This window comes from Nicotiana tomentosiformis, chromosome 12, assembly GCF_000390325.3.
Source record: "Nicotiana tomentosiformis chromosome 12, ASM39032v3, whole genome shotgun sequence".
Classification (NCBI taxonomy): domain Eukaryota; kingdom Viridiplantae; phylum Streptophyta; class Magnoliopsida; order Solanales; family Solanaceae; genus Nicotiana; species Nicotiana tomentosiformis.
Window position 1 is genome coordinate 106,133,409 of NC_090823.1, and position 12,418 is coordinate 106,145,826.

Consider the following 12,418-nt stretch of genomic DNA (forward strand, 5'->3'; position numbering starts at 1 on the left):
TTAAAGACTCTGCCCAGGCCTTCCACACCTGCGGCAACTTGGCCGCTTCTGCGGTCTCGCAGGTGCGCCCCCAACGCCCGCTTCTGCGGCAAACTCCGCACCTAGGCCACATTTTTCTGCACCAGCGTCGCTTCTGCGAGACAAACCTCTGCTTCTGCAGAGTCAAGCTTCAAGGCCAAATCCGCTTTTGCGGCCCTTCTGTCGCATATGCGGTCGCGCAGATGCGGGAACACCATCGCACCTACGACCTTCTGCTGCTTCACTCCCTTGGCCGCTTCTGCAGCATACCTTCCTCTTCTGCGGGCACGCACCTGCGATGAGACTTTCGCAGGTGCGATTACACCAGCTGAGTCCAAACTTCAGCAGCCTTATAACTTTAAATCTTGACCCATTAATCACCCGAAATCAACCCGAGGTCTCGGGGGGAGACTCTCGGGGCCTCAACCAAACATACCATCAAGCCCCAAAATATCATACGAACTTAGTCGAATACTCAAACCACCTCAGACATCATTAAAAACATAAATTATACATGGATTCAAGCCTAATGAACTTTGAAATTTCCAAACTCTACAAACGACGCTGAAACATATCATATCACGTCCAATTGACCTCAAATTTTGCACACAAGTCACAAATGACCCCACGAACCTACTGCAATGTCCGGAATCGGAATCCGATCCCGATATCAAAAAGTCCACTACCGGAAAAACTTTCCAAAATTCTAACTTTCGCCATTTCAACCCTAATTCTACTCCCGACCTCCAAATCACAATCCGGACAAGCTCCTAAGTCCAGAATCACCCAACGAAGCTAACGAAACTATCAAAATACAACTACGAGGTCGTTTACACATAAGTCGACATCAGATGGTCTTTTCAAACTTAAGATTTCAATTAAGATACTAAGTGTCTCAATTCACCATGAATTCTCTCCGGACCCGAACCAACTAACCCGATAAGTCATATAACAACTATATAGCACAAAAGAAGCAGAAAATGGTGGGACGGGGCTACAACTCTCGAAACGACCGGCCGGATAGTTACATAACCAAATATACCAACACGTGCCAAATACAATATGAACTTATTTGAGCCTTCAAATCACCTCAAACAACGCTAAAACCACGAATTGCACCCCAATTCAAGCTTAATAAACTTTATAACTTCAAACTTCTATATTCGACGCCGAAACCTATCAAATCAAGTCTGATTGACCTCAAATTTTGCACACAAGTCATAATTGACATTACAGACTTATCCCACTTACGGGATCGGAATCCGACCCCGATATGAAAAAGTTCACTTCCGGTCAAACTTTCCAAAATCATCCAATTTCCAACTTTCGCCAATTGACGCTAAACTGACCTACGGACCTCCAAATCGACATCCAAACACGCTCCTAAGACCAAAATCATCATACGAACCTATTGGAACCTTCAAATTCCGATTCGTAAGTCATTTAGTCAAAAGTCAACCTCAGTCAATTCTTCCAACTTAAAGCTTCCGAAATTAGAATTTTCTTTCTAAATCAACTCCGAACTTATCGAAATTTAATTCTGACCACACATACAAGTCATAATACCTGAAGTGAAGCTACTCAAGGCCTTAAATCGCCGAACAACATTCTAAAGATCAAAATGTCTGGTCGGGTCATTACTATGATAGAAAGTATATAAAATGTCAGGGTCTTGGATACCATGATGTGGGCATTTTTTTAACATTGTTGCTAATCTTTTCCATGCCTGGTACACAAATTAAGTATTTGTCTGCATAAAATTATTGATTTCTTGCTTCATTTTAATTGTTTTTGCAGGTGAAAAATAATTATTAAGAAATATTTGGGTCATTTGGTCTCATGTTGTAATGGAACCTCTTGGCAGGCTTTGCAACCATGTTTTGGCTTCACCTTTTAATGAAAAAGGAAAAAGCCGCAACCTGATAACATCTGTTGTGACTCCATTATACCTGCAAGTTTCAACTAATTCAAGAAAACCAATTAGATGGGTGTGAGGATCTTCACTTGCATCTCCGGTAAATTGACATGACTGTTGAATAGTTTGAATCAAGCCTGTGCGAATTGCAAAGTTATTTGCTGCAATTGGTGGTCTCCTTACACTTGATTCTTCTTCAAAATGATTTGGCCTTGCATAATCTCTGAGTATTCTATCACAACGCGGTGCTACCTCATAAAATTGTTTTTCTACTTGATGTGTCTGAAGTTGGTTGTTGTTAAGTTCGCTGTTCTCCATTTGTTCTTGTGAAGAAAATTGAGATCCTGAAACCTGTACTTTTCGCAACAACCGCACGAATTTTTCAATTTCAGGATCGTATTCAACTAGTTCTCTTGAGGAGGAACGGGTCATACACTTCCTGAAAGTTTTGCACAAAAGTTAAAATAATTAGATAATAAAATAAAATCTCAAATTAGTAGTAAAAAAATTAATCTGTAGTAGACTTTGACAATCCCCGGCAACGGCGCCAAAAATTTGACGAGTGTCTAGCGTATATAAAATTCTAACTCGTACTCTGTCAAATAATAGTATAGAAAGATGTCAAACCCACAGAGATTGGTTTATCTATTCTACAGACGTTTCTTGTTTTAATTACTATTTGAGAAAATAAAAAAGAGTTAAGTTGTGAATTAACTAACTAAAAATGCACGAATAAAGCAATAGAAAATATTTTGTTTTTCACAAATTTAATAAAAAGATGTTGGGATCCTGACTTTACTTAATATTTCTACTATATAGTAGAATTATTATTCTTCAACTTCTATTTCTCTAATATGTATAAATGCCTCTCACGATTACAAATATATATTATTACTCAAGTTGAATTATTAATTGCACTCCTATAGGTTATACAAATTAATCTTCAAAATAGTAATACTAAAGAACTAGAACATGCTCTTGTTAGTAAGTCCCTTTCGGTTACCCTAGTTGTTATAACTGATTATTACAATATTCGCCTCTCTCGATTACAAATAAGTATAAAATTAGTTATAACATCAAAGAGATATATGTTATTGAATAAATATTAACATCTATCAATATTACAATTAACTATATTATTTCTTTCGCCTCTCTCGATTACAGAATTAATAAACAGTTAAGTAACGACTCGACAGGTCATTTTGCTTTTTCGAACCCCCGCTCCCCTAAATAAGACTCTCCGTACGTGCTTTTACTCTTTTATGACTTGCGGGGATGGTTAGTTCAGGATTTGGAAGGGTTCGGGCTGAAATCGGAATACTTGGTTCCTTAAGTCGGCCTTAAAAGGTTAAGTTTGACTTCGGTCAATGTTTTGAGTAAATGACCTCGAAATTGGGATTTGACGACTCCAATAGGTTCGTATAATGATTTCGTACTTGGGCGTATGTTTGGATCTAGTTTTGGATGACCCGGGAGCCTTTCGATGCCTAATAGTGAAAGTTGCATTTTGGGTGAATTTCATAAGTTTGGGTTGAAGTGGATATTTACATTTTAGACGTCAATATGGGATTTTGATCCTGGCAATAGCTCTGTATGGTGATTCTTGACTTAGGGGCGCATCCGAAAGTGGATTTGGAAGTCCGTAGGTTATTTTGGGGTTATTAGGCAAAAAATCAAAATTTGAAGTTTTTTATAATGTTTGACCGAGGGTGGACTTTTGATCTCGGGTTCGGATTCTGGTTCTGGAAGTTGGAGTACGCCCGTAATGTCATTTAAGACTTGCATGACAATTTTGATGTCATTCCGAGTTTATTTGATATGAATCGGACGCGCAGAAGTATTTTTAGAAGTTTTAGAGTTCATGAGTTAATCCATGCGTTTTGGCGCTCGATTCGTGATTTTTGATGTTATTTCAGTGTTTCGATCGCTCGAACGAGTTTGTATGATGTTTTTATACTTGTGTGGATGTTTGGTGTGGAGCCCCGAGGGATCGGGTGAGTTTCGGACGTTCGGGAGGATGAGAAAAACTTCAATTTTTCTGGTGTTTCTTGGCAGTTGTTGCAGGTCTCGCAAATGCGTGAATTTGTTCGCATTTGCGAACTTCGCATTTGCGAGGAAGGCTTCACAATTGCGAAGAAGCCTGAGCTGGGCAGTGTTCGCATTTGCGACACTTTGGTTGCATTTGCGACCCCTTGGTCGCATTTACGACCTTGGCAGTGGGAGCCCAGGTTCGCATTAGCGATGAGTTTGTCGCATTTGCGAACCAGGTGTCGCAAATGCGTCATCTGCGACCTGTACACAACCTTATTAAATGCGGGACTTAGGCCATTTAGCTCATTTTCTTTCATCTCTTGGGCGGTTTTTTGGAGCTCTTGGAAGGGGGATTTCACCTAGCACTTTGAGGTAAGTAATTTCTACACAACATGGGTTAAATACATAGATTATGGGTAGATTAATATGTAAAAATTGGTGAAATCAAGGGTTTAGATGAAAAACCTAGGTTTTGATAAAAATGGGTTTTAACCACGAAATTGGTTATAGAATTTAGTAAAAATCATATATTTGAGTTCATGAGGTTATGGGTAACAATTTTCTTCAAACTTTTCCAGAATCCGGGCACGTGGGCCCGGGGGTGAATTTTAGGGATTCTTCAAATAGGCTTGGGAAATCACTTTGATAGTTAGGATATGAATTTTTAAACATGTATTGATTATTTTATATAATATTTGACTAGTTTCTAGTCGTTTGGCACCGAGTTGAGGGTTTGGGCACAATCTTGGAACGGAAAGTAGGCTTTGAGGCGAGGTAAGTCTCTTTTCTAACCTTGTAAGAGGGAATTAACCCCATATGTAAATTGAATTAAAATGTGCTTCTATTTGTGGGGGCTACGTGTGCATGAGGTGACGAGAGTCCGTACGTAGCTACTAATTATGCTATTGTCCGGGTAGTTAAGAGTAATCTCTCTAATAGTCAGGGCAAATTGAGAGTAATCTCTCTATTAGTCAAGCTACATTGAGAGTAGTCTCTCCGATAGTCGGGGTGCATTGAGAGTAATCTCTATGATAGTCGGGCCACATTGAGAGTAATCTCTCCGATAGTCGGGCCACATTGAGAGTAATCTCTCCAATAGTCGGGGCACATGGAGAGTAATCTGTCCGATAGTCGAGCCACATTAAGAGTAATCTCTCCGATATTTGGGCAAGGATGAGTACCCATCCCCTCACACCCTAAGATTGTCTTCCTCATGCATGGATCATCTCGTTAAACAAGAACACATCCTTCTCGTTTGACCTACAAAAAGAAAAAAAAAGAAAAAAAAATGCAAAATAATAATAATAATAATAACAGTAACTGACAACGATTCACTTGGATAGGCTTGCGAGCTGCGACTGATGCCAATTGAAGGGAAGGCACATCCCTATTTATAGATTCTCCAAAGATGCCAGTTGATGGGTTAATTGCGATATGGGAGTAGAGATTTTTAGAGTCCAACATGGACTTGCTCTCCTAATTCAATTCTAATAAAAAAAGCTACAAGCAGAAGGCTTCTAACCAATTTGGACACTTACGGATTTTGACAAAATCGTATAAGGCCAAAAGTAGTAAGGGGCAAAGTCTCAGAAGTCCATCTAATTAGGAAGGCAAGAAGTAAATCATATTTTTGATTCTTTCAGTAATATCTCATGTAAATTTGAATTAGAATCTCAAAGTTATAGTTTAGATTCTTTTCAATTAATCTTTTTACGTGAAGATAAATTGGATGTTTGCAAAAATGGTTAAAATAAATAAAGACATTTGTTACCTAAATACTTCAAGCCTAGTCTTCAAAAGTTTAAACATCTTGACGAGTCTTGAAGTAGGGTGCATTTGTAAGTATATAAATTTTATTGGAATTAAATCCGTAAAATAATTAGGACTATATTTTAAAATTCAAGATATATCAGTTCAAATAAATTTATTGGACTAATATAATTGGATTAATTATAAGCCCAATATATATGGATTAAATAAATAAGCCTTAATCCATTGGGCTAGTTCATTTAATTGGGCTAAAGTGATGAGCCCACTTAATTAAGCCCAAGATGTCATCTTCCTAGAGGCCCAGTTGGGTGCCACGTGTCAAATGACGTGGCACCATGCCATGTGTTAAAATGATAAGGCATGCCAAGTCACATTAAAAGACTAATAAAATCACGCCACGTGTGCAAGCGACATGTTCTGGCCAATCAAATGCGACCATGTCACACTTCAATTTGATTGGTCAGAAAGAGTTTGTTCTTATCACAACTCCTCCCTTCCACAACTATAAATAGAGGTCTTCATAACCCAGAAAAGACCACCAGAAGTGATAACAAGAAGCAAGAAAGAGCTCGTGGATCAAACGCTGCAAATTCCTCCACAAATTTCAAGCTTCAAGTTCAAGTTCAAGAAATCAAGTTCAAGCTCAAGAACGAAGAACAAATCAAGTTCAAGCTCAAGAACGAAGAACAAATCAAGGTCAAGTTCAAGCAATCAAGCTAAAGCTCAAGAACAAGATCATCATTCGTGGCGACAACTACATATTCAAGATCAAGCTCAAAGGCCCTTGAATATATTTATTGTTGGAAAGAAGAATTAGAGAATTCATAGAGATTGTACACTCATATCATTTGAAATAAAATACTATAATTGTTGCGATATTTTTCGGTCTTGATTTTATTTTCTCGACGCAATTTATTGTCTAGAAATTCTTTTATATAATACCTAAATTCTCAAAAGTCAGCGTGTTATTACTTAAAAGTTTTAAAATAAACTAAAACATTAAATTTAAAACTCAAGACCTTTTTCTTGTTGCTAGAAACCCAATTTATGGTCTCTCCCAACTCTTTATCTTATCCGTTAGTCTCCTACCATCTCCCAAAAGAATGAAAAGTCAATTTTTTTTCCTAAATACAAAGAACACCCAATTCTACTCTATAGCAATAAGTTCAAAGTTCAAATTACAGGTTATCCTTTTAGTTTCTCCGTGTAGAAAACTTAATTCTTTTCCACTCAAATTATTTGTGCTTGTAAATAGCATATAATGAATTATTTTGACTAGCTTTTTGTGGGGATGGAACACATCTATATATATCTTTTAATTATTTATATCTTTCTTCAATTTTTATCCAATTTTACCTATTTAAAAATATTTACTGCAATTATATTATTTTATAAAATATTAAAAATTCGTTGAGACATATGTAAAACGTCTCGCCTTGCGCCCACACTTTTTAAAACACTGCTTTTAAGTTGTGAATCTGAATGGAATTGAGAGAGCTGATGAGGTTAATGAAGTGACGGAGAAAATATTGACAATGTGGGAACAGTGGCGGAGCTATGTACGGTGAAACAAGTTCAATTAAATCCCCTTTGTCGAAAAATTGCCTATATATGTATATAGATAATTCTTTTATGTATATACATAAAGAAAATTTTTAGTGTAGTTTTTTTTAATTTCCTTGTCAGAATTTATGGTTATCTGCACAGTGTGGGAGAGACGAAGTTGTTGAAGGACATATATAAATGGATTCTTTTACTGTATGAGAGTGCAATTAAGTAAGTAGTATCATACCAGGGAAAATGTGTTCCTCAAAAAAGACCAAGTTGTACAGTCTATGGCCTAAGAATATTTTAAAGTGCCAGGAATTAAAGTGAGAGCTGGAAGCTTGCTGTTTGGAATGATCAAAGATGGAAAATTCTTGCTCTTTTTCTCTCTTTTTGTTTTCCTGACTATTTGTAAAGAAAAAGCATGTGCAAATACCTGACTTGACAATGAAGAGAAATCACCTATCCTAAAGTAAAAGAAAGCCTTTATTCTTTCACTAGCCCTATAACTAAGTTTAAATGCATATGTTAGTGCTCAACAATTTTAAAATTTATAAAGAGAAGATGGATAAACAATCTGCTAAAGGAACTAAGGTTACTAGAGAAGAAGGTTGGAACGTCGGTAATGAAAAGTTTGCTGATATTAATCCAGAAGAATGGAGCATTACATTCCATCAAGAATCAAACTCAACTTCTCATGAAATCAGTGAAAATGAGAGAAAATGGCTATGTTCTGTGGAGAATTCCCCTGCCATTGGCTCTTCTGAGAAGCCAAAGATACAGATGGTCCCCAAAATGCATCGCGAGAATGAAGCAAACAGAAGGTGCTATGAGCCTCTTGTGGTCGCAATCGGTCCATTTCACCACGAAAAATCCAAGCTTCAACCTATGGAAAAGTACAAGGTATTACTGGCAAATCAGTTTGCTAAAGAAAGTAGCAAAGAAAAATCAGTATCTATTGATGTGCTTTACACAAGGGTCAAGGACATTGTGCCCAGTGCTAGGGACTGCTATGCTAAGGACTCAATTAAAGATTACAACGACGAGGAATTTGCAAAGATGATGTTCTTGGATGGCTGTTTCATTCTCCAATATATTCACTGCCTTGTCACAAGAAACTATAAGCAGCTGCAGATGAAGAGCCATGATATAGCTTTCATTCGTCGTGATCTTTTCTTACTTGAAAATCAGTTACCTTTTGAAGTCCTGCATGTGTTAATGAGCTGTAGGTTCAAGAAAGATGAAGGAATGGAGATGATTAAAACGTTCATCTCGAGTGCACATGCAAAGCCTCTTCAAAGCCATGGATTAATTCAAAATATCAAGTATTTATTTCTTGATTTCTTTGGCAAGATTTCTGAAAGAGAAAAGCCTTCCCTTACCCAAGAAGAAACCTCAAAAAATCAGATTCCTGCTCATCTCCTCGAGATATTAAGAGCACAACTCATAGACCCGAATGCTTTCTCAGAAGGCGGATGCTATCTAAGGGGTGAGTGGTGCTCGTATCGTTCAGCTAGGGAGCTGAGCAGAGCAGGAATCCATTTCGAGTGTGGAAAGAGACGTTGTCTTTCAGATATTAAGTTCAATTCATTCCGTTTCTCAGCTCTTTTAACACTTCCACCTATAACCATAGATGATTCAACCAAGTCGGAGCTATTAAACTTAGTTGCATACGAGGCATGCCCCGATACACCAGATGACTTTGGAGTTACATCTTATCTTTGCCTGATGGATTCACTAATTGATCATGCTGAAGATGTGAAGGAGCTGAGATCAAAAGGTATACTATTAAACTTTCTTGGAAGTGATCAAGAAGTAGCAAATCTCTTCAATGAGATAGCAACAGATTTGGTGCCAAATCCTCATGCCTTTATTGATGTGAAACACAAAATTGAGAATCATTACAATAACAAAGGAAAAGTATGGGTTGCTGAGTGGAAAAACACTCATTTTGATAGCCCATGGACTGTTGTTGCATTTATTGCAGCAATTTTTCTCATTCTTTTACAAGTAGCTGATACAGTTCTAGCAGCTTTCCAGGTCAAATTTGCAGAACCACCAAAATAATGTAGCTACGTACTAATCTAATAGGATTCAAAACCAACCAGCTCCTTTTTTTCCTGCAGAAAATAATAAATGTCATGTTTGTTGAATTCATCATTTCTACCTTACTGCTATGATGGTGATCGATCTTTGTACTCTGGTTTATGTATACAAAGTAGTACTAATTTGTTTTTGTATACTTTATTTGTGTAAGTTTACTACTTTGAAATTGAAGCATTTGAATGGTATTGGATCATAATTAAGACCTTCGAATGACAAAATAAAAAAATACTCCCTCTATTACTGTTATATGTGACACAATTACTATTTGGAGTGTAAAATTTTTTTTATTTGATTATTATTTTTTTGAATATTTTGAGTTAACAATTCTAACTGATAGTGTTTTTTATGTAGTTTTTAGATATATAAATTTTTGTTTTAAAAAACTTAAAGATTTTATATTTGAATTTTACACAAATAATTATCTCACATCCGAATCATATAACATACAATGAAACAGATGGAGTAATAACTATTCATGATGTTTGATATACTCAAGACTACAAAAGGTTATTGCACCAATTAACAATATTAATCTTCCTAATTAATCGAGAATCAATCTCATTCTTATGAAGAGGTTGTTTAAGTGACTGATACTTTGGACTATGTACTTCTCAAAGATAACTAGATAAGGGACACTTACAAAAAGCAATGCTAGTTCTTCATTTCTTACAGTAAAACATCATGAGTTGTTTTATTTTTAAGTATAGAACAGAAAAAGATTTGCAGATAAGGCCTAAGGGAATATACGAGACTTGATACCATAGAAAACTCTTTGGGAAGTAAAATGCAAAAGATATCTAACATACGTACCATTTCACTCTAAGTATCCGAAAAGCCTATAAATTTAGGACTAACATTAGAGAAAAAGTATACTAAGAACAGTAAAAGTGAATATTATATTTAGGAATAATAACAATTTTTGTACCTCAACTATTAGTAAATTGTTGGTCCTTGTAATATTTGATTCGACATATTTAACCTTCAGTTTCTTAAAATGCATGTATATGATCCCTTTTATGTAGGAAATAAGTTACTCCTATTTAGACTAGCTTTTGAACTAGATTACCCTCAAATATAAAGTAACAACACCAACTTAATGCAAGCATAAGTAATTTAATGGTGAAATGGTTAGTAATATACTAAGCATATTTGTGAACATTCACAAGCAAATGGATCAAACGGAGCAGTATTAATCGAATTCACCGTTTCCCACCAAAACCTGTAACAATGATACCTAAATGTACTTTTATAAGATCACTTATAACTCTAACTTTGTGCTACTCCCTAGTATGCTTGTAACGATCAGGCATGAGTAGCTATGTATGATGTATTATAACTTATGTGAATCGTCGGTTTTGGTTTTCAGGTTATTCGAAATCGATTTGGAAGAAGGAATTTCATGATTTAAGCTTTAAGTTGGAAGAGTTGACCAAGTTTGACTTTTGATGAATTCGACCCCGGAACAGAGTTTTGATGGTTCCGTGAGGTCGGGATGGTGATTTTGGACTTGGGCGTATTCCCGGATGTCACGACCCAAAAATCCTAACCTGTCGTGATGGCGCCTATCATGGTACTAGGCCAACCGATATTTAAAAATATTTCCAACACTTTTAACAGAAAATGAATTAAAACAGTTTGAGCAATAAAAGTTCTCATAAACAGGATGGAAACCCAAAACACAATGCGGAAGTTCCCAACTATCGGGGTGTCACAGAATATATGAGCATTTATACATCACAAGTCTGGGAAATACTGTCTATGATAGTCTGAAACTAAATACAATGAGTGGAAAGATAGGGAAGGAGAGACAAGGTCTGCGAAACGCCAAGCAGCTACCTCGATAGTCTCCGAAAATCCAAACTCCACAACTCAGTAATCGCCGTGACCGGAAGCACCTGGATCTGCATACAAGGTGCAGGGTATAGCGTGAGTACAACCAACTCAGTAAGTAACAAGACTAAATATAGAACTAAAAGTAGTGACGAGATTCACGGTTATAGTTCAATTACAGTGATTTTAACATAGGAAGGTAGGCATGCTATCAAGTTCGACAAATTAGGTCAAAACAGTTACTTCGTGACAAGTTTAAGTAAAACAAAGTGTAATATCTTTCAGAAATTTCAAGACAGTGATACATGGAAGCTAAGTGCAACAATAATGAAATCAATTGCATCCTCTCAGGGCCACAGTCACTTAGCCCTCCCATTCACTCAGCACTCGGCAGTCGCACTCAGTAGACACGTGAGCTCACTGGGAGTGTGTACAGACTCCGGAGGGGGTCCTTCAAACCAAGCGCTATAATTCACACAGACAACTCACATGTTGTACGAACAACATACATGATATAGTATAATATCTGGATCCGCACGGATAACTCACGTGCTATAGTATAAATATCTCACAATCAGGCCTTCGGCCTCACTCAATTATCAATCTCTCCAGTCTCTCGGGCTCTCAGTAATCATGAAAATCAGCCCCAACAGAAATGATATAATCTATCAACAAGGAACAATAGAGACTGAGATATAATATACAAGTAAAACTGTGACTTAGTACAAAACAATAATTTAACAAATAATTCAACATGTACACGACCTCTATGGGTCCCTACAATGCCAACACATAGTCGAAAAATGATTTCTAACATGATTTGTGGTTTAATTTCTCTAATACATGGAGAATGTACGTATAACAACAGATTATTCAACTACACAGTTCCAAGAAATTTGACCAAGTCTCAATTCATACGGTGCACGCCCACACGCGCGTCACCCAAATCCCTAAATCAAACTCTCCAAATCCCTAGCCTCAAACTCCCAAATTTACACCTTAAATACATACCAACTAGGTGGGAAAGTCAATGGGTAAGAAAGATTATTGATAAAAAATGAACACAGGGAACTTACCTCAAGAAACCCCACAAAAGTCCTCTAAAGAATCACCCAAACCGTGCTTGAAATGTTTGAAATAAAGCCAAAATTGCAAACCCTTGTTTTAATAATCTGCCTAGGCTTTCCGCTTCTGCGGACACTT

General features: G+C 36.8%; 2 protein-coding genes across 2 annotated transcripts; one reads left to right on the plus strand and one right to left on the minus strand.

Annotated features, from left to right (window-relative positions):
- Positions 1-1,855: 1,855 nt before the first annotated feature.
- LOC138903174 (uncharacterized) lies at positions 1,856-2,251 on the minus strand. The gene has a single exon (XM_070191100.1). It carries the CDS (start codon positions 2,249-2,251, stop codon positions 1,856-1,858), a length of 396 nt encoding a protein of 131 aa, XP_070047201.1.
- A 5,592-nt stretch (positions 2,252-7,843) lies between these two features.
- LOC104110488 (UPF0481 protein At3g47200-like) lies at positions 7,844-9,346 on the plus strand. Its single transcript, XM_009620000.4, has one exon. It carries the CDS (start codon positions 7,844-7,846, stop codon positions 9,344-9,346), a length of 1,503 nt encoding a protein of 500 aa, XP_009618295.4.
- Positions 9,347-12,418: the final 3,072 nt, after the last annotated feature.

Excerpts from the sequence above, each read along its gene's own strand:
- LOC104110488 (XM_009620000.4), top strand. The coding sequence starts at position 7,844 with ATGGATAAACAATCTGCTAAAGGAACTAAGGTTACTAGAGAAGAAGGT.
- LOC138903174 (XM_070191100.1), bottom strand. The coding sequence starts at position 2,251 with ATGGAGAACAGCGAACTTAACAACAACCAACTTCAGACACATCAAGTA.